General features: G+C 37.7%; 1 protein-coding gene across 6 annotated transcripts in view; it reads right to left on the bottom strand.

Moving 5' to 3' along the window:
• MYO6 (myosin VI) overlaps positions 1 to 25,445 on the bottom strand; it is an 82,899-nt gene extending 57,454 nt beyond the window's left edge. For 5 of the 6 annotated variants that reach the window (XM_086461457.1, XM_086461455.1, XM_086461454.1 and 2 more), the window contains exons 1-8: positions 25,329 to 25,445; positions 18,967 to 19,036; positions 14,043 to 14,116; positions 11,816 to 11,945; positions 10,715 to 10,820; positions 8,777 to 8,832; positions 6,332 to 6,429; positions 4,352 to 4,516 (exon numbers count right to left, since the gene is read on the bottom strand). In XM_086461457.1, coding sequence (XP_086317583.1) covers positions 4,352 to 4,516; positions 6,332 to 6,429; positions 8,777 to 8,832; positions 10,715 to 10,820; positions 11,816 to 11,945; positions 14,043 to 14,116; positions 18,967 to 19,036; positions 25,329 to 25,445 — 816 coding nt within the window. The remainder of the gene's footprint in view (positions 1 to 4,351; positions 4,517 to 6,331; positions 6,430 to 8,776; positions 8,833 to 10,714; positions 10,821 to 11,815; positions 11,946 to 14,042; positions 14,117 to 18,966; positions 19,037 to 25,328) is intronic. The other variant, XM_086461456.1, reaches the window with a different exon arrangement.
• Between the last annotated feature and the right edge of the window lie 1,510 nt (positions 25,446 to 26,955).

Consider the following 26,955-nt stretch of genomic DNA (forward strand, 5'->3'; position numbering starts at 1 on the left):
ATGGGTTTTTCTAAATAACCAATTTAAGATTATGATCTTTTTCTGAACGTTTGTCTTGTCCAAAAAACTAGCATTATATCAAAACCCTGATCAACCAAACCTTGCCTAGTATAGTATCACCATCTATTATTAGAAGCTTGAGAGATCGTAACTCCATGAAATTTGAACAGAATAGACACACAGTCACAAAAAATGTGGCAAAAAAGTGACAAATCTGATTCTTTAAAGCCATTTTCTGATAAAACCTGAAGCAGCAAATGAGAATGAAGAACACAGAAAAAATACTCTTGACAAAAGTAATACAAATTTGGGAAGAAAATTAACCTTTTACAGTTTGCTTTTTTCCTAAAAACATCCTATAAAGTGATACTTCATGAAAATTTTGTGCAGTATGACTAATAAACTTTATTTATATTCATTTACATACATACAAAAATGAAAAAATCTTTTTTTTAATTAAAGATAACCTACTTTAACTTCAGAAGGGGAAAAAGTGTTAAAACTTTTAATTCTAAGGTGCAGAGGGGAGATTTCAGATGCAGCAAGGAACTCAGAATTCAAATACTAACTTATGGTAAAGCACTAAATATTCTTAATGGAAATGAAAGTACCTGCTGCAAACTTAGAAGTCAAAAAAATTATGTCACAGAGTGATAAGGCTCGTGTGACTGTAAACTTTTCATAAATGAAACAGGCAAGTGAGTGCCTTCTGCAAAGGCACTCAGGCTGTTCAGAACTGTTCTGCACCAGCCTAATTTTAACGAGGTTATAATTCTGACCTTGACATCTACAACCTGTGTGCTCTTGTGAGCAGAGTTTTTGATTAAAAAAGAAAATCCCCAGGAGTGGGCACGCAGCATATTCAGTTCCAGAACAAAAAAAGTCTATGAACTACAAGAAATAAATTTTAACAAAAAAGTGGCTGCATAATAAAAATACATGTTTGAAAATTTGTACCAAGATTTTAGCTTTAAACATACAAGAGAATATTGCATAGAACAACTGCACAGTAAAGAAGAAAGTTTTGAAAACTCGCTCATTTATATGAAAATAGATGGTGTTGGGTTTTGAAGTATTGTTTGTTGGGTGTTTCAAAAGAAAAGCTCTCCCTCTAAAGAACAGAAGCAGTTCTTTCTTAATAAGCATCAGATCAAGTTTCCATCACACAACTGAGTATGAATAGATGAACTGTAAGAAGATACAAACTAAATATTTAAAGAAATAATGTAAGGTCTGTAAAGGCCCCTAGGAATGCCTTTGGGGAAGTAAGGAAACTTGTCCTAAAATACTGCTGTGGCTTTTATGGAGCAAGACCATCTAGATACCACAGACAAGCGTATGATGTGCACAATATGGAACTGCTGCTCTGTGCCCACTTCCTGGCTCAGCAGTAAGCAGAGACTGACTTGGCCAAACCAAGAGGCAGCAGGAACCTGTTTGGTGACCAGTGTACACCCGCCTTCCCCACAATGAGTGCACTAATTTAGGTCTAACCTACGCAACCACTGCTTTGCACAAAACTTTCATCTTACAGCTTCTAGCCCTCTGCTGAATTCTGATGAAGCTAAGTACAAAAGATCTTGGGGAAAGTAACAGATGAGCACAGTCCAAGTTTTATTTAGAAAAGCAACTAGGAAAATACACCAAAGAACAATCAACACAGTAAGGTAATTCTTTGTTAGCAGTGCTCCTCACCTCATTTAAGATCAAGGCAGTCTAAAAAGATTACAGTCAATGAATTTATGTCCTTGTAATTCCACATGCTCCCCAGGTTTGTGTTACAAAACCCTTCCAATCCCGCGGCAGGGATTTGGTCTGTGTATTTTAGAAATACACAAAATTCTGCTCCCATGAGTTTCCAAGCCAAGAAACAGGGAGAGGTGGAGACAAATGACAGATCACAACCAAATGACTGACCAGTATTTACCAGTAGGATTTGATTTGTCAATATTGTTCTTTTCAATGCAAGTCAAAAAAGCACATGGTGATATTTGTAGACATTTACAGTTCAAGCATGAATGTCGAAAAGAAAAGAAAAAGAAAATAAACAAAACCGTAAAGATATATTTATATATCTAACTAAAGAGCAGGAATGTGTTATTGAAGAAAAGAATCTTCACCTTACTGGTAAAATTGGTGATGACAGTGTAAGATGTGAACAGGCTTATAAAGACCCTGAAAGGGATGCCAGAAGCTTGCTTTGAAAAGAAAGGGAAGGGACAATCAGGAAAACAATGAGAAACAGTTGTATCAGTAAAGCTGCACTGGTTTGATAAGAGTTAAATAATATTATTTTCTCAAGAAAAAAATAATACTGTAATAATCGAGATGTAACACACTGAGAAATTAAAAGATAATTTAAAAATAAGGGAAATGGGGTTGAGTCACTCAGGCAAACAGAAAACAAAATACAGAAAAAAACTGACTGATAAGAGAAAGCAAGAGGAAACACCACATTATTTGTTGATCATTTCCATAAAATCTGAACATAGAAAACAGGAGGAGAAAGAAGGAAAGCTGGAGAAAAAGTTAAACTGAAGAAGTAAAAAAACCCCAAACAAAAAAAAACAATGTGGAAAAATGGGAGGAAAAGAATGCAAGAACTTAATGGTGGGACAGAGAGCCAGCCTGTTTGTGGGATTGCTACTAGAAACATAACACACAATCAGGGTTAATCAGGAGAAACCACATAATCTCAGAAAAGGGCAAGAACTCTACAAATAAAGCATGGGGAGAAGAAGGGAAAGCAGTAAACAAATCAGAAGTTGTAAGAACAGGCACACTGGACTGAATTAAAAGGCCCATACTATCCAAAAGCTTGTTTTCAACCATGACCTCTGCTTCACCCAAGGATTTTGCTGTTCCTTTTTGAGTTGGGATGACAAAACTGTGTATGCTATTTACAAATATGGATGTACATTGCAGCATATCTCATTATTTCATTCTCCCTTCCTTTCCCATCAACTCCTAAAATTCTACTCTGCTTTTTCGCTGCCACTGAACATTAACCTAACATTTTTAAAGATGTATGCACAATGACTCAAGTCTTATTTCCTTGTTATTTTAAATCCACTTTCATTTAGTTATAGTTAGGAGCATTATATTCAGCACTGATTTTATTTGCATTTTATTAGCTTCTTTATTGCTTCAGTGACTGGAACAGTAACAGGTTGCGGAAAGATAGCCAAAACCCAGAAATACCAAGCAGTCCTCAGGAAAGAATAAATTAGGTGAAGAAAAACCTAAGAGGGAGGATCATCCTTAATGAATGGAAGTAATAATCTTAGCAGGAAGAGTTGCGCATGGGCTGTAGGTCAATTGGAGATAAAGGGGTAAGCTTTCAGCTGAAAGGGACTTCTGAGTCTGATCACATAACCTGGAGTGACCAAGGAGTACAATGAGAGGAATGGAAAGGCTCAAAACAAGCAGTACAAGTGACAATCTAGAATGCAGAGTATCACAGAATCACAGAATAGTAGGAGTTGGAAGGGACCTCTGGAGATCATCTGGTCCAACTCCCCCACCAAAGCAGGTTAGCCTAGAGCAGGTCACGCAGGAACGTGTCCAGATGGGTTTTGAATATCTCCAAGGGAAGGAGACTCTACAGCCTCTCTGGGCAGCCTGTCTCAGTGCTCTGTCAACCTCAGAGTAAACTAGTTTTTCCTCATGTTCAAGCGCAACTTCCTGTGCTCCAGTTTGTGCCTGTTGTCCCTTGTCCTGTCACTGGGCACCACTGAGAAGAGCCTGGCCCCATCCTCTTGACACCCGCCCTTTAGATATATTAGTTATGTTAGTATAGCACAACAGGAACAAGGTGCAACAGAGTAGAAAAGAAAAGTGGTGTGAAAGCACATGGACTGCAACAGAGAAACACAAACTTTTCACTGTGTCTGATCCTTGGTGGGAAGCACGAGGAAAGAATCATTTAAGAGAGAGAATCGTGGGACAACTCCGTCTTCCTAAATGCATGGTTGCAATAGAAAGAAATGAATGCAGTTTTCAGGACTTAAAGGATAGGCTACCCACAGAACAGTTCGATCACAATCAATAAATTTGCACTTTACACCTCTAGAAGAGCCCGTAACAACAGCTGGGTATGCAACAGTACATTTTTGGAAAAAGCAGAAAGATTCCTCAATTTTAAGACATAAAGTACAGGAAGTCTTCCAATAAGGAAAAATGGCAGGCAGCTTTATTTCAGGATCAAATAGATTTAACAAAAAAATATACTGATTTTTGTAACAGGAAAGAGTCTGTCAGAGATAATAAATATATATTTTAATACAATATATACGAAAAATCCACGGATGGCAATATGAGAAGCTTTACAAACACTGACTCTGATACTCACCCTAAAGTTATCAGGAGAGCTTAGATATAGTTTTTCCCTAATGTCTTCTGGAGCACCAGCACAAAGCCTGTAAAAGATATGGTAATTCCTCTCTTCTTTGCCTTGCACACAGATCCTAGATTTCTCCAGAAGGTAATGTGACACAAATCCACCAACCACTGAGTTCTAGGAGGAAGAAATATTTTTCTGATTATTTGAATATTTTTTGGATTATTTGAGATTCAGAAGTCTCCAATTTACATTTGTCTGATCACGGCTCGATCAACGGACACTGCTCCAAAGATGATTAAAATATAACTGTACTTAATACATACTAAGCTTAGACAAGAAACCATTGCCTTTACTACAACTTCTCCCCCCAGCTCATGTATTGTGTATACATACATTCCTCTTAAAAGAAGGGTCTGCTTCACCCCAACAAGTAGAATTCCAGCAGTTCCTGCAAAGAGCATTGCTACAGCCACCCTTACACTTTTCGGATGGCAGTAAGTGCCATTACCGTGCTATGACAACCTTCTGTAGTTGCATTTCACTGAGACTCTTGCAAAAGAGAAGGAAGGGTTAAAATGAAAGAATACATAGTTAGACAACATCTTAGGCAGACTAATTATGAGTGAACATTTTATTTCAAACACTTGCACTTCTTTTCCAAGATGGAAGTCTGACACAAATTTCGAAAGCCATTTGTTATCTGTCTTATGATAAAATTCCCTGAGCCTAGGCAAATCTCAATAGCAAGGAAATTCCTGAGCTTATGGCCATTACAGCAACTAAGAAAGGATTTACTGACTGACAAATTTGACTATGGTTACCCAGTCATTCGTCCATTCAGGAGGCCCCAGTCTGTACTCACATTGCTTTGAGAAATTAGACCTAATAAGGTCACCACAAAGTGAAGTCTTGTGAAGTATGAAGTCTTGTAAAAAAGGTGCTCAAATAAACAGGCTGATCTTGTGCTGGAAACCTGAAACAGGCTTTTAAGCAATTCCTGAAGATACTCTGAGTGCTATTTGCTTCATCTGAAGCAATTAATGTGAAACACCTTGTTAAGTGCTGACAGGTAAGTTGACAGGTCACAAACGCATCATTCCAAGTAGAAATTCAGGTCCTTTCCATAACTTTATTAACATGAACTGGACCAACAGATAAAGATCCTCTACCTTTAAAGGAATGTCGTTATTTACTGTCTAAACTATTAACTGAAGATCTGAAGTTTAGTTACAAACCCAAGTGATGAAAACTTGAGAAAAGACCACAAGCTCAAGACCAGATGATGAGCTTAAACTCTGGAGGAAGGAACTGCAAGAATTTATTTCTTTATGTCCTCAGTCAGAAAGATGAGGAGGCACGTACATAATCTGTACAGGGACTGTCAACAAAAGTCTTCAACTTGGACATGCTGGACAGTCATACGGTCATCCTTAACTGTGGAATCGACTATCCAAACAAAACTACACCCAGACAAAGAAAATCTGTCATAAGGTACAGAGTGAATAGTACTTCTGACAAAAAACAATTCCATGATTTCTGTCACGTACGTAATACTAATGTGAAGTCCCAAAATTTAATACAAATACATAAAAACATCATCTATTCATTTAAAGCATTAAAATATGTTTCTATCTCTTTATATCTAATATGCAACTCATACATATTTGCGCATTAAAGGAATGCGTAAATACTGAACAGCAAGTAAGTTATTCTTTAGATACGCCTTTTTGCAATGAAGGGAACAATTTTTATTCATCTGTGCATGGAAGCAATTTTCCTACTGACTTGACCCACTGTCTTCCAGCAGTGGCACAGTACTGTGTGGCTTTGGTTTTCCTTTTAAGGTGATACAATACAAATCAAATCTGTAAAGTAGGACGGCAGCTATTTGCTGCAACATTAATAAGTCTATTCAGCCTACTGCCAGTCTAGCACTTCCATTTTACAGCAAAAACTCATCACTGGTTATCTGTAACAAAGTTCCAGTACCTTTTCATTGAAGTGAATTTCAACAAATTTCCCAAAACGACTGCTATTGTTGTTGCGAACAGTCTTTGCGTTTCCAAAGGCTTCTAACAGGGGATTTGCTGTTTAAAAAATTAAAATTTTTGAAGTGTTAAAATTTGATCAATAAACAACCAAAAAGAAAGAGAGAACAAATACATACTAATTATTCAGTGAACTTATTGGAAATAAGGTTTGAACATTAAAGGAAAAATACTACCAATTAGGAATAATCAATTTTGCAAACTGTACTGGATGTACTGTGATGGAACTTACAATGACATACTTAAATATAACATGACACTGCAAAGTATCTGAATTGATACTGTAAGAAATCTTTTTTGTTTACTGAAAATTATTCAGTGATGTTCTTCTACAGCAAGTAGGTAAATAACCAATATATAAACTATATGAGACAACACACAATTTGACATTTCCCAATGAGTTGTTATTCATAAAATCTAAACTACCCACTTATCCCACAGACAAAAATGCCACTTAAATGTCATGCATGCAACATGTTAGATTGATTAGGGAATTAAAAAAAAACTTACTAGAAGAGTGTGTTGATTTCAAAATCCTTAAAATGCCCTTTCAAATTAGGTTAATTAAGTCATTGAGTGATTTTATTTTTTACTGGCTGCTGTTTTCAAGTGCCTTAAAGCCCATACAGAAAGTATGGCAGCAATCTAATGTGTGTGTGTGTATGTATGTATGTATGTATGTATGTGTGTGTATATATATATATATGTGTATATACATAAATATATATAAAATATATATAAATATATAATATTTATAAATATATATAATATACATAAATATATATATAAATATATATATAAACACATCATGCACAGTTTAAGCAGTTTGAAAATGCTTGGTAGTTCTGAAACACAAGGCCTCTGAAAGACTGCATTTTACTAGCTCTGAAGATCAAAGAAAACTGATTTACTGAATCACGCTAACAATAAACCATTGAAAATATCTGCAAGAATTTTTACGGCTTCTAGGTTAAAAAAATAAAATGCATCGGAAACAAGTGAGCAGTAACTCAGGCTTAAAACTCCACCCACAACCATCTACAAATCTACTCCTATAAAAATTGAAGAATGAAGGAATAACTACAACGGTTGGATAAAGTACGGATGATAACGTGAAATTTAGTAGGACAACATCAGCATTAACTTTTTTGTTTTGGCTAGATTTTCATTTTTTTAATACTTAAAGCTGATGAAAATACAAATCTGACTTTTTAAACTGACTTAAGAGATCTTTGATAACTATTCAAGTATTCTATGTAATACTAACAGTTTTAAAGAAAAGGTTATGAATAAAAGCAAATTGCAAGAGGTCTTTCAGATAGGTTAAAGGTTCCTCTTCTAATACACATACTGTAAGTGCGTCATTAAAATTGTGCCTAAAAAACTTCAAAATTCATGCATCAGATGCTGTTTTAGATTAAAAAAACCCAAACTCTAAGAACACCTACAAGTACCAATTAATTTTATGGCATAATGTGCCAGGCATTATCCAGCTCGACCACTTGCTGAGTTCTCTTAGCACACAGTGGATTTCACTAAAGAACTGGTTTAAGCAAACCTACAGCAACAAGAGATTAAAGCCTGCAGCACTTCTCTTGAATAATCCAGTGGCTCAAATTTGAAAACAGAAAAATTTAAAGCAAAGAAAAAAAAAAAGCAAAAATTTTTGGTTTAAGAAAAAGATAGTAATGAAATTCCAAAATAAATCTACTATATACTATAGAAGACTAAATCATACGAGGCATTATTAGCTTGGCTGAAGGTTGTTTGGTTTTGAGATATTTGTATTTTCTCAAAAAGTTACTTTTTGCTCAGTTAGGAAGTTCATGCAACATTAAAGGAGCTCAACTGGATGATCACCACAGTCACTTCTGACATTGTTTGGGAGTCTATAACAAAGGCAGACACAATGAAAGTGTTGATCTGAATTACGTGCTTTCTGAAAAAAAAAAGACGTAACAGAAAATTGACCCAGAACCAAAGTTTAAAAGAACTTCCCTGCTTTATCTGACTTTGAGAACTTTATGGTGAGGAGGAAGAACTACTCCTTCCTGGTACTAACAGATAGTAATGACAACATAAACTTCTCCCTGAAGATTTCATACAGCTTAAAATCCAATCTTGAACTTCACACACATGGGTAGCCAACCCAAACACAAGCTTCAACATTTTCTAGACCAAGGACTCTATGACACTATACTAAACAAAAATAAAGTGAATCACAAATAAAATATATGTTTTCAGAATTTAGGAGGAAGGTAAACTACCAGTCTAGGAAGTCTGATAGTATTTCCATCCTAGCTTTTATTTAGTTGCCATTGATTGACATTTCAAATTTTAAAATTAAAACATTGGATCTTTGATTCAATGAAAGAAAATTCAATACCTTCTACAATTCTATCATCAATATCTTGGCCACTACCATAGGATTCTGTCAAATACCTGTAAAGCAAGATAAAAATATCAGTATCTTTCATGTGTCAGGTTACCTCAATTCAACAGGGTTTAGCATGGCTGTGCACCATCCTTACTAACCATTTACTAAGGGGAAAACATAATGATTAGAAGTTCCAAATACCTATTATAATAAATGCAGTTTGACTTTTTTTTTTGTTAAAACAAAAATATTCTTGCAGTCTTCAGATTTTTTGAATACTTCAAGATATATTAGGAATATCTTTTAGACATATGGAAATCGCACTTTTATACAAATATAATTAAACTATTACTGTACTATCTGTATTTATTAATAAACTTAGTAAATGCATAAGGTTTCACGTCTATGTCCTGAATTAAAGACTGTTTCCATGCATACAGTTTCTGCATTCATAACTGTTAGTGTTAATAAAAATCCCACATGGAGACGGTGAGATAAGAAATTGCAGGTGCATAATTAAAGTAAGATTTAATTTAGCAACTGAAGAAAGAATTTGAAAATAAATCCACAATGTACTTGCTCCAAAGTTGCAGCTTTTTTAATTATTTTTTTCCCTGCGCACAGGGCATGCTTTCTGGAAATTCACAGCTAAATCTGGGACAAGTTAAAAATGAAAATAGGGCCCTCCAAAAAAATTTTAGGAGCACTAACAGAGCTATATTAGCACCTTCTGCTTTTTGATCACACAAGGGAAAAACCTTCCTGTTTTTAAAACTCAATAATGTTTTGTACACAGACTCTGTGGGCACAGCTGACAGGGAGAAGCAACAGCAATGATATTTGCCTGCTATGTAATCAGAACTTCCTTTGCTCTTCAATAACCTCCTCTGAGAGCACTCCTCAGGAGATATTCTCTCAGTGCCTGCTGTCTTTTACTCTTAGCAGGATCAAAGTTAGGATGTCCCCTGTAAAAATCATTACCAGCACCTTGCAGTAATTCTTAAGCTATGTATTAAAGGTTGCACGGGGCAAAGAAGAGTAGTATGAAGGACAGACAGACAGCTGTGACAATTCTTTGTGGGATATGGAACATAATACTGCCACTGTACATAAATACTGGGGAATACATGATGTCAGAGAAAAGGGAATTAAAGATTTATACAGGGAAACAAGGACAAAGGGGCAAGGGAGCGTATTCACGCTGCCTATACTGTGCTTCCCTGGATAATCAGGCCACCTACAATATAGGTGAATTTAATGGAGCAGCGCTCTCCAGTTACAGTGTTCCAGAGTGATATAAAGCAGTTAAAGTATAACTTTATACAGTTGTATAACAAATGTGGTCATAGAAGAGGAAGCAAAGGCTGACATATATCAGTAATATGGCCTCCACGTAGTTTAGTAGGCTTGATTTAGTATCAGTCATACACGAACATCAGTAAATAAATAAAGCCCATTATTCAATCTTATTCAGTAAACTAGGATAGAGTGTATCACAGAATCCCTGCAGTCATCTCAAAATCAAGAGTTAAAAACCCTGGATACTCAAGCAAACTAAAAAAAACTAAGAGGGGGAAAAGAGAGAAATGCACATGTATGGCAAAACCAACAGTGTCTTGCAAGATTCAGTTAAAATGCCTAGTTACATTTTTATCTACCACAATACCAGATGTGCAATACCAAGACGACTGCATCATAAACCATAATAACTACATGATGTCACTACAACTGAGTTAAGGTTTCAGTGAGGATGTAGCTGTTTCTGTGTATTATCAAGTCAGCATTTAAGTTTAACCCAACGAATTTCTTGTATTAAAGTGCATATATGTACCTTACTGAATAGTATCTTAAACCTACTGATTATCTTACAATTTGCTCTGTCTGTATGTCAACCAAATGCATCAACACAAGAGATTCACATAATAACTTTGGTCCAAAATCACAAACCTCAAAACAAATTTAGTGTTTTCTGTCTTGCCAGCTCCCGATTCTCCAGAGACTATGATGGACTGACTCATCTTGAGCACTTTCATGTCACGGAATGCTTTATCAGCTTAAAAAGAAGAATACGTTAAACATGACAAAATTAGTATTGTGGAGGAATTGCAAGCATAAAAGTTAAGCTAGAACACAAAAATTAAAATGTAACGTTTTCAGGAATAAAAAGTAAATCTTTACAATTGAGTGCATTACAACTTATTGAAGTCCGTTTCCTTTCAATTTGTATAACAGCTGCCCACCGTCCAACCCTGACACGTAAGAGCTTAAAGTCTTTGGAAACAAAGACCTACTCAACTATATCCAGGACAAAATAGAACAACCACCTAGAACTAAATCTCTTGAATTAAATGTATTTACAAAATAGTAACCAATCTTACTTTAAGATGTTTTTAAAGAGAAACTTCCAGCTGTACTTTGTAACAAGTAACATCTGAGACAAGGAAACTTGGAAAAACATGGCTTTTACACAACAGGTACCGAAAACCCAACTATCTATACATTTGATTACAAAACAAAGTGCAGCATGATGAGAAGGCTTTTAACAAGTCAAATGTTGATTTGTAGTTTTAAGAAAAAAATTTCAGAAAAAACTGAAATCAGGTTTATCGCATTAATAACATTTAAATGTGCTTTCTGCCTATAACACAAGCATATAAGAAGAAACGGTGCACGTGCTCTGGCAACATAACAAAAGGCAAAGGCAATCACTACACTGAAAGACAGCGCCAATCATAATTACGTCATTCTTCACTTGTAAAATCTGAATTTCTTCCTTTTTTTTTTTAATGGTTATAAATTATATTTAAACTGCTTAGACGTAAACCACTGGAGGTGCAGAATAATCATAATAGGGTTGCCAGAGCTGCTAATTTCCGAGTTCTTCAAACGGCATACCAAGGATGAGAAAATTTGCAATTTTAGCAATCAGTGGTTTTATTTTATAATACTTTAAAGTAAATTAATTACTGTTACAGGTGGCAATTTATAGATAAGAGCAAATTATTTAATGTTTGTTTTATAAAAGACAAATACAAGCTCAATACATACCAATAGCAAAAACATGTGGTGGCAATGTTCCAAGTGATCTACCCTGGTACTTTTTAATAGTATCTGAAGAATAAAACTTAGGTATATCAAAATATGGATTCACTGCAATAAGAATGTTGGCTACATAGGTCTGTGAAGAAAACATTAACAGCAAACTATTAGCCAGTATCCAACCAAGTGGTTAACAGCAATTTTCTATTACTACTCAAGACTGTAGCCTAAGTATAATAATAACATTTAAAATTCTCTCCAGTTAATGCAGACACAAGAAGGGATATATTTTCAGAGTTCCTTTAATTATCTTCTCAGGACTTCCATGAAATTCTCTCAGAAGAATTTCCTAACCACTGAGCTGTGGAGTATGTCCTGAACTTGACCTTTCTCCCAATCTCCTTTTAAATTATTACGTATTGTCCAAGTTACTGGATCAAGGATAGGACACTACAACCTCCTCCTCAAAAGTGAATAAACTAAGCTCCTGGCTTGCATAACGCACTCTCCTCCAGTGAGGAGGATAACCTTTCGATATCTAATGGAGGCAACTCAGCAGGAACGACTGACAGGATCCTGCCTGGGAACACACTCAAGGCAGGCAATAAAGGCATTCAGCCGAGAAAAATTAGCTATGGCTGTTTTCACAGCAAGAAATACAGAAAGCAAATGTTCTTTCACTGAGAAGGAATTTGAGAATAATCTCAAACCAAGACTGCTTTTTACCTTTCCATCGGAAAAGGAAGACCGAAGATAAGGTTTTTTTTAAGGTTTCTGAAAAAAAACTTTCATAGCTTGGTTATAATGGCCAGATTACACACAAGGAAGAACAAATGTCTCAATCACAGAAAAAAAGCAGATTTGCAGGAAAAGGTCTGAAGAAAATCAAATAAAACTTCAGCTTGAATAACTTATTTGGTTTGTGCTTACTGAGTATATCCCTAGACAACTGAAATTTGGACACTATCGTGATATGATGACAGAAGGCTGGATCACACACAATATATTAATTTTCTTAGATGTTTATTTTCAGCACTTACTTCACTGAAGGAAAATATTTCTTCAAGAGCTGCAAGTACTAATGTTAGTTTTCCTTTTAGTAACAAGAAAAATACTGTTAAGCAGCACTAAACAATAAGCAAAAAAATCTGTTGATTCAAACTGTATCTTAAAGTCACAAGGGGAAGGGTAGTTAAAATATAAATTAAACTTTTTTTTTTTCCCTTTTCTCCAGAAGATACACCTGCTCAGGACAACACATTAGCAGTACTTGTTTACAATGAAAAAAGGCTTTATGCATGCAAATACTATCCTACCTCATAACTAGTTCAGATTTAGAATTTTACTTCCTTGTGGTTTGTTTTTTTTGTTTATTTGTTTAATTATTATTTTTCCAGAGCAGCATTCAAATGGCCATTTTTATTTATTTATTTTAAAGCTAGTGCTTGATCTTAAGCCATAAAGAATTTATAGTTATGTAAAGTTGACTGCAACAAAAGAAAACAACTATACTTTCCTTTTATATTTATTTAAAAGGGTTTAACTCCAATTCATTTTGTAACAGTACGCTAACACAAAAATTGATTATTTTAACACAGACACTTAAAAAAATTTGTAGAACTGTTCTGTATTATCACTAGCCAGCTTTCTATTAGGAAAAACAAAACAAGAAAGGAAGAAATAAAACTCTTGATCTTTCTTCTATTTCACAGCTGTCAGTATCCAAGCAGATGGCAAGGACGAAATGTAATTTAGTCAGAATTCATTAAGTACAATTAGGCAATTTGATAGCAATATAAAAGATTAAGATGGACATCTGAGCTAGGAGGTGTCAAAGACGGCACCTGTTTGCTTCGTTCAAAAATAATGAAGAAAGAAAACCATCTTTGTGAACAGCTATTCTACTGGCGAAGTTACCTAAAGAAACAGACCTTTGTGATGCAACGCTGTGCTATGGTTGCACAAGTCATGTAGAGAAAAATCTATTGCTCTGCCTGGTAAAAATTAGCTAACATTAACGCGATTAACATGATTCAGATCTCAAACAAGGTATAATGTTTAGAAGAAAAAAAAAGGGGGGGGGGGGGGGGGCACGCCTAAAACCTCCTAACCTTCCAATGTTACCGTTTGTTTAGTTTCTGTTATAGGAAAAAAACAGAATTGGAAACACTTTTTTTGTTGATTTTATGAAAGGACATCTACCATTAGACTGGTTGTCAAAACATGCAATACTTACATAAATTCTGTCCTTACTGTACCGAACTTTGATATTGTGAAGGAGAGTGGCCTCATTTAAATACATAAGGGAACCTGCAAGTAAAAGACAATCATATACCATTAAGTGCTCAGGAGCTTCATGTACAGACGAAAAACAAAATCAGGATTAAGGAGAATTTTACTTCCCCTCTCTTTGTTTCCACTGTAATCCTATCGATCATTTCTTTATACTGTCTTGAAGCAGAACTGCTGATGCAATATTCACTTTAGAAACCGTAGACCTGCTCTTTACTGTACAAGTGGAGTTACAGAAAGCTGCTGAACAAAGAAAGAGTAAGACTCCAGGAGTCTCAACACAGGCCCTGCTCAGCAAAAGCTCTCTTTTACCAGCCTCAGACAAACACAGCGCATCTCCATCCATGATGGCCTTTATGCACAGAAAGCGGTGCCTACCAAAATCCCTAGCACTGACTGTTTCCCTCCTTCCAGCTCCCCCCTCCAATCTCAACCACAGTGTCCCCACGGTAATGCCACCTAACCAACACACAGAATAACTGCTGTCTCCTGGTGATTTTTACACATTTATATTCACTGATTCAATCAGGAAATACTGTCTAGAGGCGGCAGCAAGCATAATAGCAATGCAAGGCACCAGTGCAACCTTTCATGTTTCAATTCTGAATTTTATTGCTACTAGTACTCTTCAAAGAAATTGTTAGGGGGAAAAAAAAAAGTATTTACACACCTACACCTAGCTTTATTTTTTTCCTTAGCTCATTAATATAAAAGAACCAAACCAGCTCTCCTGAAATGTTAAAAGCTGGTGGCTTAGGGCAGCGAGTAGGCACCCACAGAAAGCTTCAGACCATACGGGTTCACATTCTGGCAAAGCCGGTCCAAAGCTATAAAGCTCTAGAAAGTGTTAGCAACCTTAATTACAGAGGCCATTACCAGTTCCAGTTGTAATATTAAAAACATTACCCCTAAAACTACGGAGGGCAATACTCATTACACAGCCTCCATTTTCAAATACACTCAATCCTCTTTTTCTCACTGCTTAAAATTCAAGTGCACACCACTATTTTATCTAGTTACAACTGACTGACTATCATACTGGTAAACATTACAGTATTAGCGACACTTAAAAAGTTGTATATACCTGACTACCATTGATGGAGTAAGCTCTGTGCCTGTAATAGTAACTGCTACTCTGCACCTCACACGAGGACCACATATGCACTTCTCATCTATAATGACCAGAGTTGTTTCTCAAGTTGGACCAATACCCTTTCTTAAGGGCTCCAGCAGAGAAAAATGTATTTCAATTTACTCAAATGCGCAAGAAGGGCTGCCAGTTCTTATGACCTGAAGTCAACCTGCCCTGCCACCTCACCCTGCGAGGACACCCGGAGCTCAGAAAGCTCCTTCAACGCTCCTTCTGCTGATACTGGCAAAGATACTGGAGCTTCTCAAGAGCATCTGTGGTTTTGTTTTCAATCTTTTACCTTTCCTTCCGCAGCGCACCAAGGAGTGGCTCTGCCTGCCACCGCCTACACCAGGTCAGCCTGAAGCAAAGGCAGGTTCAGCAGCCATTCGCAACCTCCCTCTGGCTTGCATAGCTCCAATGAATAACAGCCCTTCCTTCCATTACATGACTAAATACAGCTTTGCTTCAAATGGTTGGAATTGTTCACGCTTCCTCAATGACCTTGCAGCTTCTGAGTTGTTTAGAAGAAACCATCTTCCTCCACAAAACCCCTTGCATCCACATCCCTGCGTTGGCAGAGGCACTCAAGCCATGCTTTAGCTTTATGCTAACCAAAATCTCCCTTTGGATCACAGCAGCTTTGAAATCGGGCCCGTGCACGACACCTTCATGAAGCAGCAGGCTGGCCCCAGTCACCACGTCCCCTCCCCTGCCGCCCCAGCAGACCCACACCACCCAGTAACCACACGGTTGCTGGTACGGGAGGCAGCCGAGAGCAGGCACCCGGCACTGCACAGCGGGGCTGCTCCTCCACCCTGCCCAGGCACACTCAATCCATGCAGCTCAGATGAGAAAATGGCGCTGGGACCACAAATTGCAGGTCTGCTTCCACAGACCTCTTTCTACCTTCATTTTTTTTAATAGGGTCATCCCAAGAGAAAGAGACATTACAAGGAAATGGGCCAGAAACAGAAACTCTTGCTTGCTCTAATCAAATCTAAAATCTCTTTTGGCCCTTGTGTATGCCTGGGGGGAGGGAAGGGTGTTAATTTTTGAGATTTGCTGATTTTTTAAGTCATTTGGATTCACTGTATTGAGTTGAGAAACTACTATGTAGTAGTTGTCTACATACACTTAAATAAACAATCCTCTCCCTTGACTGTATCTTCATAAGAACCACTCAGGCTTTGCAGTATGTTTTAAAGGAAAGGTCATCATTTAAAATAAAAACTTGGTAATTATCTAAACAACAAAGGACCCCAGACTTCAGTGGGTCCCCAGTAGTCTCTTAGCAAGCCCTTGTTAAAGCAGTTATACCTGCAGACTCGGTGCATAATGGGAGCTTGTTCCCTGAGGGAATGTTGCCACCTTCACTCAAGACATGCTAACTAAGGCTTATGTCAGCAACTTCGAAATACATCTTCTTTAGAATAAATCCTTTAAAAGAGGTATCCATATCCAGAGGCAAAGGAAGTCACCAGAGAAAGAATTCTGAATATTCATATGGCTCATGCCTAAATATAGCCAGCATATGTATGTGCATTTAATAGTCCACATCTTTACTTATACACACATCTAAAGTTCACAGAAGTGAAAGCTAGGAAATATCAACATCATATTTACTCACACTGCTCTCCTGTGCACATAATGAAGCAGGGTATCATGTAATAGCAAGGCTCTGCCATCTGTAGATTTTTTTTTTAAGATCCTTCTCTGATACCCTGCCTCCCTTCATTTTTTTAAAATTGGTTCATCCCAGAAATTTAAAAAAAAAAATAATCTTGGCCATAAAAAAAATAAAAATTGCACATATGGTGACAGCCCCCCCAAAACTCGGGGGGGGGGGGGGGGGGTGCGGGACAGGGACAGACAACACACAGAAAGAAAGTAGTAAATGCTTTGTCTCTGTACTGTTCACAGTATTTACTGAAAAGTCATATTTGAGGAAGGGCTAGAATCTCAAAAAAGTGTCTCTTGCAGCTAGTGCATTTGGGATCTGGAAGACTAAGGGTGCAAAAAAACACTGTTCAGCAAATTACTTCCTAGAAGGGAGTTAATCGCTAAAGCATAGGTTGGAATGGTAAGTGTATTATTAACTAGCTTTTCAGGATTTTTCAGGATAGTATTATAAGGAGAGACTGAAAGCACTCAGTATTTCAGAAAGTTTCTTGTTAAAAATCAATGATGCTCAGCACAAATGCTCTCTGATAGAGAAAGAAAATGAACTTGGGTTTCACACATCCTGGAGATAAATCTCAACTAGTGAACAAAAAATGAGAATACATTAGAAAAGTCTCAAAATAATGTTTGATACAGAAAGGATTACTGGACAAAGCATTTTTAAGGTTTATATTTTACCCAGTAATCCAAAGAAGACATTTTCTCTGATAGGAAGACTGGTTTAACTTCCTTGAATAGTACTTTGCTGGAATCTCAAATTATTTCCATAATCTCACTCCAAATTTCAATCCCCTGACTAGGACACTGAGGTGCCAGGACATCTCGGTAAAGTCACTGTGGCAGATGCACTGATTAAATCCATTTCCCTAAAAATCATCATGTGCAGAGAGCACAGATACCAGCTTTGAAAAGTTTCAACCCACGTAATGTTTGCAAAAATATAAGCAACTGGAAACAAGGCTACCAGCTTGGTTCCACCTGTAACAACACTGCACCATCTAAGTCAGATCATAAGCCTTGTTCCTTATGGAGGAGCTGTAACAGCTGTATCACCTGTCATGCAACATAAATACTATCCCTATTCCAAAACAGGAATCACCTAAACAACTTCCAAAGTCCTAGCCTGTATTTTAAATAAAGAACAACAGAAGACACTTTTGCCCACAATTTACAAAGTTACCAGTATTCTCACCAACCAGTAAACACTGAAGGATATGTTTAAAAGAACTGCCTTCTTCAGGTTTTCAAGACAGGAGAGTCTGTGCGATTTGCTCACACAGAGCAACAGCAGCAAAATTTTTGTTTAACAGTTCTCTAAAAGCTGATGCTAGCACTTACTCATCTTTGTCAGTACTCTCTCCCCTCTCCCCAGATCTGAATACCATATTTGTTTCCATATATCTAACTAGAAAATATTTAACACAATAAAGCCCTGAAGATCAACACTGAAGTTTATTACACAAGTTCACCTCAAACTCCTCCTCCAGCAGCACTCCTTTATCCAGTTCACTATAACCTATTTCTTTTTCCAGTGGCCCTAACCTGTTCACATTCCTGCGTCCAGTTTTGGGAAGGTTATCTTAAAATTTTTTTTCAATTATCTCTACTTCCACAGCAATGCTATCTCAGAAATGGGTTACATGCAGGAAAATGCTGTACAACACAGCTGCTGATAAAGCAACTAATTCTTTTGCTGCACTATAAAAGATACAGTTAACACCCATAATGCTGAATGCAGTTGATCCTGATGCAGTTAGGTGACATCTGATATATATATATATGTGTGTGTATATATATATGTCAGGTAATAGTTTTATGCAGGAATAACTATGACTTCCTCTAAAGTGTTCAACTGAAAACTAAAAAAACATAATAAATGATGTTTAAAATGGGCTTTAAGAAGTTTAAAGAACTAGTAGAGGTCATACATAAGTTCAAGAAAAGAAGCAAAACAAAGACTACAAGGAAGAAACAGGAAGCTTGTAAGGAAACAATATTCTCTTCTATACAGATGTGTTTTCCAAATGCATTATTTACTTTTAAATTCATAACTTACAATTATCTTCTACATCCTTTTTGCTGTCCTCTTCCGCAGGAAACACTTGATTGATAGCAGCCTGGAAAGTCTGTTTGATGAAAAACATTAACATTTTGAGAATTCCATAAAAATAGAAATTTAGTTCAAAGATACCTGGTGCGATGGTACAAGTGAGTGCACTGTAACTGTGCATGGTTTAAAATAAAGTTGCTAGATTTATATTTCACAATTGGAAATTTTACTGAGTTATTAGAGGGAGATAGGAGCTGCTGCATTTACATTAGTACACGACAGTATAAAAATGTAGTCACTGTAATATATAATTTATTGCAATAATATTTGATGCTTGTTTCCAAAATTGCATGTAATATTGTAGTATTGTGTAATATAAAAAATAAGGGTAAAAAAAAAAAAGAAAAAAGTACTGCAATGGGAACAGCATTGTAAAGGACACAAAATTTCCCCAGTTTTGTGAAGAAGCACAAAGAATAAAAAACAAATTATTAGTTCAGTCAAAGAACTGTGCTGTCATTACCATATGCTGTTTGAAAACATTCCTACTTAAAATATAAATGTTCAATACATAATAGCCTCTGTATCCCCAAATACTGTAGCTTTGGCTGTTCCTTGTTCGTTTTTTTTCTTCAATAAATCAATACTAAAGTAAAATAAGACCTTCCTTCAACCCTTGCACTCCCATTATACAAAACAGCCATTTATAAAGTATTCACATCCAACTGGAAAAATTCCTAACAAAAGCAACATTGTTTCTTCTTTATTCTCCAGAAATCATAATTTATATTCTTGTAAAAAGGAAGGAAAAACATCCTAGCAGACATGCATTACAGCGTCTGCACAAAAATACCTATTGTAAGAGGTAGGTTTTTAATTATACTTTTTTGCTTACCATAGTAATAGCTTGTTTGTACTATCTATGAACAAACAAAAACCCTGTTGTACCAATTAAACACGATAGCTGCCACGCTGCTGCAGGCAGTCTCCTTTTCCCCATGGAAATAGAGACAAGAAGTCTAGTCTAATATTTGAAAAGGCAGCCAACCGGATCTAAAGAATGACCTTAACAAACAAATGTGTTTGCTTGTTTAACATTGTACTCAGCAAGACAATCCCAAGAGAAAGATCTCACATGGAAGTTCAGGAGAAATACAGCAACTTGCTTCATCTTTGCTTCAGTGCAACAGCCACAACATGTGAGCTCTTGTAGCTTACACGATCACGAACAGCCACAAATTCCAACTCCCTTTGAAGTGGGTAGGGTTAAAAATGTCTCGGAGCAGAACTAATTGCTGCCAGTCAGCAAACAGTAAGTCTATGACACCCCTTCCCTACAAAGTCATCATAAAGTATGCAATTTGTAGCTATAATAAAATATATTTTGTCATCCCCTTATCAGGATCTAATGCAGAAAAATACGCACAAGAAGCCTTCCTAAGAGAAACGGAGCTGCTCAATGACGTTGGAACGTCTGGTCCATCAGAGCAACCTCCTCAAAAATATCCTTTATCAGAGCTTGGTGGAGCTGTGGAGGACCTGAACATCTTCACCTACCTCAGAAAGTTGCCAGCTGCTATTCAGAGTTTTAGCAGGGCAGAGATTTCCCCCCTTCCCTGTCTCTTACAATACTGTAGTTAGAACATATTATCCTAATAATTTTCTCTACAAGTTTGTCAATGATAAAGGTACATCTCACTGGGTGAAGATACATTTGAACACAACAGTTTCCCACTTAATCAGTTCACTGTGCATGAAACAGTGAAGAGATTTAGAAAAAGCATGACTGGCTTCATGAAAAATCTAACTTCACTTCTTGTTCTTGACTCCTGACGTGTAACACAAGTTTAGCCACTGCCAAAGACAGAATTATTTTTTTTCCACAGGAGAGAATGAACATGATGCCCAGCTATTCTGTAAGACTATTCACAAATCTCTGATACGTCAATATTTCATGGATCTAAAGCCAGCCATACCAAATCTATCCCAGAAGAGGAAGGAAGAGCTTTTTCAATGTCCTCACCAGTCAGCATTCTGATAAAAGATAAATTTCAATGGAAAAAATAATGGGAATTCATGCTGTATTATGTCCTCCTTCACGTGACAGGTATGTCACAGTTGGACTACTGCTTTATGTAAGGTGATTACTTGTTATGTAGGTAGTACGTCAGCTAGATGTGCAGAGCTCTGAGTACAGCCAATTACAGTTAAAAACTAACACATTAAATAGGAAAATGGCCAAGGTATCCCAGGTCTATCAATAAAAAAAAAAAAAAAAAATCTAAATACATTCTTTCCTATGTTGTCCCATTTTTTTAAAAAAAACCTTTATTGTAAGGAGAAAACACTTCAGGCGTTTGGTGGAAGACTTTTGCATTAAGACATAGCTCAGGACAAACTTGTTCTAAGAAAATGGAGAGTATCACAGAATCACAGAATGTTAGGGGTTGGAAGGGACCTCTGGAGATCATCTGGTCCAACTCCCCCACCAAAGCAGGTCCGGCTAGAGCAGGTCACACAGCAACACGTCCAGATGGGTTTTGAATGTCTCCAGAGAAGGAGACTCCACAACCTCTCTGGGCAGCCTGTTCCAGTGCTCTGTCACCCTCACAGTGAAAAAGTTTTTCCTTATGTTAATGTGGAACCTATATATTAATCTCATGAGACACTAAAGTGGTCTCAGGAGGCAAAACAGAGGGGTTAGGGGTTTTTGTGTTTTGGGTTTTTTTTTTCCCTCCTTGTAATGAAGCAGCCCTCGAAATCCAATGGCAATTTTAACTATTCCCCCAGAAACTAGATGAGTGAAAAAAGATATCTTTCCATTCAAGCAGGATCTTCTTTCTACCATGTAATCAAATACGTGTAATCATGCCTCCCTTTATACCTTCCAGATACAGATAGGAGACATCCCTACTCACAGCTGAATTTCACAAATGAACCTAAAGGAGTACAAATGGTGTGTAAGACAGACAAGAACATGTCTCATTTGTGCAAGCAAGCTGTGCTCACTGCTAAAAAAAAAAAAAAAAAAAAATACCCTTAGCTTGAAAGACTGAACTTTGGACATTCTGATCCTTACTTTTAAAGTACATTGATTCATTTATACTTAGCCTGGAAAAAAAACCTTTCTGGTTATTCACAGCATACCAGAGCAGGTGCCCCATAAAGGCCTCTATGACCCTTCAGACCTGGCTCAGAGCCATAAGGTGCGTCTTAGCTGATGGCAGGAGAGGTGTCAGCAGGTGCCTGCAGCACTACAAGCCTCCTCCATGACTGCCAGAAACTCATTACTGATGATGCTCTAGGAAATGCCTTGCCCCGACTCCCCAGTGCCACGAGGGTCTCAGGATGGCATCTCAGGAGGCAAGTCCCTCCAAGGGATCTCTTCCTAACCGCTTTACTTAGATTTGCTCCCTCCAGGAAGAGAGTCAATTCCCTGTTTGGCAATTTCACTGTCATCTGCCTTCTCCCTGTTACAGCATAAAGCAGCACAATAAAATAAGATATATGCAGCAGGATCTGAGGTTAGGATTCCCAGTAAGTTCAGAAAAGTAAAAATGTAAATGCAATACTAGTTGAGTTTAACAACCAGCTGCCTTTCTACCTGCCTCCTTCCTTGTACACCAGAGTGTGACTGCTGGTGGGACACAGACCAGGGCTGCCAACCCCAGCCCCCAGTCCGGAGCCCATTCTCAGGGCAGTGCTCCAGCCCTAGGTGGGACCACCCTCATTAGCAAACCACTCTCCAGTTTCTCGGCTTTCTTTCCAGACCTGGCATTTATCAGCCTTGCAAGCCGATGATCTAGTTTTCAGGGAGTAGCTCCCATCATGTAACACATGCATCCTCCGTTTTGATAACACGCTCTGGCAGCTTGAATTACTCTTCTTTGTGCAGTGCAGGCTGGGTGACTCAGATGCCCACCTCTCTTTAGACACCCAGCCTCCACACAGAAAGGTAAATGCTGTTGTTAACTCTGTATGGGCTGCAGTACCCAAAATCGCTATTGCTGGTTTATAAGTAAACAGGTGCATTGGCCAACCAGCTTCACCCAGTCTGGACTGGGTAACTCGGTTTTGTAATACAAAGCAATCTACAGCCACACTGGCTTCGGGTCCTCTGTCCTCCCGCCGCTGCTTGCTGTCCTCCTTCATTTTTAAGGTGGATCCATTCTCTGACCTCGTTTGCTGCATCACGCACAGCTCAACTCGATGGACCGAGCTGAGAGGGTGCCACCCTGCAATGCCAGAGCTAGCTACGGGTGGGGAAGGGAGGGCAGGTTTTAAGACATCATGGAACTGTTGCCTTGCAGCATTTATTGCAGTTATTAACAATGTATTTTAATTTAAGTGGTATAAAAAGGCAATAATCAAACATATGCATACACATTTCCTTTTCAGCCTGTGATCTCTGGTAAGCTACCAGAGCCTACAGAGAATACATATGACATGTTAATGACCCAGATTAAAAAATAATAATAAGTTACACTGCCCGGATATGTTTACACGATCAGGTTACTCCTCTCCTCCCTGTAATTATCATGGGCAACTCTGGAGCTGCTGGATCACTCCATCTTACTGAACAGCACTTTTGAACTATCATTTTAAGCAAACAAAGTTGATAATAATGGGTATTAACGCTGACTACTTCAAATTAAGTCCAAGCGCACAAGAACAGAGCCTTCTTGAAAAGACAAAAAGCAACGAGAAACCTTTCACTATAAAAATAAATCTATGACACCTTGAAAAGGCTGAGAAGGTAATCAAGAAAATGTTTCACTCCACCTCTATTAACATACGTAAGTTTGATAATTAAAAATACATGACCATAATCTCTATGGCATTTAAATTGTGAAGTGTTTGTTCCCTTAGATGAGTGAACATTAGGCCCTTAATTGACCTGCTTAATTATAAAAAAAAAATCCGAAAGCAGAAAAACAGACTTTCTAGCCAAAATACATTGTTTGTTGTGAGCCATGAAGCAAAATATTTGTATTTTAGGATCATTTTTTGTTCTCAAAAAAAAAAAAAAAAAAAAGCTCCCTGAAAGGAGCACATATTAGAAATAAATAGAAACTCAGGAATCTCCTTATTGCCCATTTCTGTTTCAATACACAGACTTTTGCTCTTCACCAAGTCAGAACCATTTGGGGATATAAACAGGAACAGCAGTGGGGGTCAAAATCATTTAAGTCAGCTAAAAACTACTTAGCCATACCTTTGGAATATTTAATATTCTTGTTTGAATAATTTTGCTCTTCCTGAAACTGAAGAATGCATACTACTACTACTAAACCTACAGACTTTCTCTCTCACACACAAAAATCAGACCTTACACTTGCTTTATATTTCCAAGGAAAGCAAAATCAACTTCCTTTCCAAGATGCAGAAAAAAGAAAGCCTATAAACATTCCTGCAAAAGGAAGGACTGCTGTATAACCTTTTGACCCATGACAAGGCATTCTCTACTATTGCTGACATGAAAAAAAGGAGTTAGAAAAACCATTTTGCTCTTTCCATACCCGAAGATACAGAAAGGACAAAATCGTTAGAAAGGGCACATATCACATATTCAAAGACCAAAATCACAACTTTTAAAACAGCACCTGATATTAGGTTGGACTTGATGGTCTTAGAGGTCTATTCTAACCTAACGATTCTATGATTCTATGATCTTATTCCAGCTAGTAAAAACCAGGATTATGACCATCTGAATTAGGGTAATTGATAGATACAAGGTGCTTCCTGTAAAATCTGGTATTTAATTATGACGTACTGAATCTGAAAGATTGGAACACACTAATTAGGATGAATTAGGGCTTCATTTTAAAAGATACATTTATTTTGCCTTCAATTTGATGCACAAATTCCATAGGACCTTTGTTTGACATTGTGTTACTTCTCAAGGTAACCCCGAGGTAAGAGGATTCATCTTCATCAGTCTAACAGTAAGACGTCTAATCTAAGCCAGAGCCTAGCACACTCCTGTAAGGACACTCCCTATGCACATGAGGGAAGAGAAGCTAATCTCAACAGTAGACTCTTAACCAGTCTCTAATTTAGAAAAATAAAGAATACAGTACTGAATCAAATGGCTATTCAATGGAGATTCAATCCTCCTCCTTTTCACGAGCACATATTCAACACACACACAGATAACTGACAGAAAGTATGTACTTCTTATCAGTGGGATGTTTCATTTGCAAGGCACGCTAAAGCTAAACAAAGATCCCTAGCCAAACTTCCAACATAAAACTGATTTTCCACTCCTTCAGGCTGCATGTAATTCTAGATACTGGCAAAGATTTGGTCTACAAGTAAAACAGTTTTTGTAAGGTTTTTCTCTGTTCCTTTGTTTGCGAGGCACTTACCTTGCCTTTCTGATTCAAAGGTTCAATAGTTAAGTTGTCAGTGCCAATGTCCACAATCATCCCCATCTGAAACCCATCAGTTGGGTGTGGAGCCCAAACGGGCTTCCCATCCTCCATTGTGGGGGCTATCCAGTATTTCCTGTAAGAAAAAAAAAAAAAAAAAAAAAAAATTGTATACAAATTTAGTAAGCTATCAGGATTCGCTATACAGACTTTAGTTTATTATTCAGTGTGGAAGAAACCAGCCTCAAGACTGGAGCTAGTCTGTCAAGATCTTTTTCCAACCTGTGACACTTTGCTTACAGAAGACATCCTCAGACTTGAGTATGGAGAAGATTGAAGAACAGATCGATTTGGGGTCCACAGACTGCTCCCTGCAGCTCTGTCCACAGATTCCCTAAATTGTGAACCAAAAAGGGTGTCTGTCACAAGTACAAGACAGATCCAAAGCTAAGACTATACTTGGAGTGTGTATACACGCATGTATAGACTTACATCATACATACATGCATGCAGTGTGTCATATGACTAATCAATACTTGTCAGTACCTGATCTAGTGTGCAAATACTTGAATTTCTGTAACAGGCACATGTCGAGGCACACGAGCAGAAATCCAGTCTCCTCTCACTTGAGAGCGCTAGTTAATATTCAAGCACCGCTTCCTCCAAGCGGTGGATCCCTATGAGTAAGATCAAGCAAAGGAGGCAGCAGGCCTGCTTGGATGAGCAAGGAACTTCTGGAAAAACTCAAAGGGAAGAAGGGAGTTTACAGAATGTGGAAAAAAAGGGACTGGCTACTTCAAGGAATATAGGAATGTTGTCAGAGAACGCAGGGACCCAACGAGGAAGGCTAAGGCCCATTTGGAATTAAAGCTGGCAAGGGATGTCAGGGACAACAACAAGGGCTTCTTCAAGTACTTCAGTAGCAAAAAGAAGACTAGGGAGAATGTGGTGGGTGCCCTGGTGACGGAGGATACCGAGAAGGCGGAGTTACTGAATGCCGCCTTTGCCTCAGTCTTTACTGCTAAGGGAACTGGAGCAACTCTTTTATGAGGAAAGGCTGAGAGACCTGGGGCTCTTTAGCCTGGAGAAGACTAACAGGGGACCTTATCAACACTTACAAATATCTAAAGGGCGAGTGTCAAGAGGATGGGGCTAGGATCTTTTCAGTGGTGCCCAGCAGCAGGACAAGGAGCAATGGGCACAAACTGGAGCACAGGAAGTTCTGCTTAAACATGAGGAGGAATTTCTTTACTCTGAGGTTGACAGAGCCCTGGGACAAGCTGCCCAGGGAGGCTGTGGACTCTCCTTCCCTGGAGATATTCAAAACCTGTCTGGACACGACCCTGTGTGACCTGCTGTAGACGGACCTGCTTTAGCAGGGGGGTTGAACTAGATGATCTCCAGAGGTCCCTTCCAACCCCTATCATTCTGTGACATTAACAAACATGCTCACTCTTTTCACATGGTGTTTAAATAACCCATGAATATATTCTGTCACAATTGACATATCATAAGCCTTTGAAAGACTGATCTCTGATACTGTAACATTACAACTTCGCCTCTTTAAGGGACACTAACCTTACTTTCTATAAAAATATGATATGAAAATTGTTTCAGAGGAATC

This window comes from Leptosomus discolor, chromosome 2, assembly GCF_034619465.1.
Source record: "Leptosomus discolor isolate bLepDis1 chromosome 2, bLepDis1.hap2, whole genome shotgun sequence".
Classification (NCBI taxonomy): domain Eukaryota; kingdom Metazoa; phylum Chordata; class Aves; order Leptosomiformes; family Leptosomidae; genus Leptosomus; species Leptosomus discolor.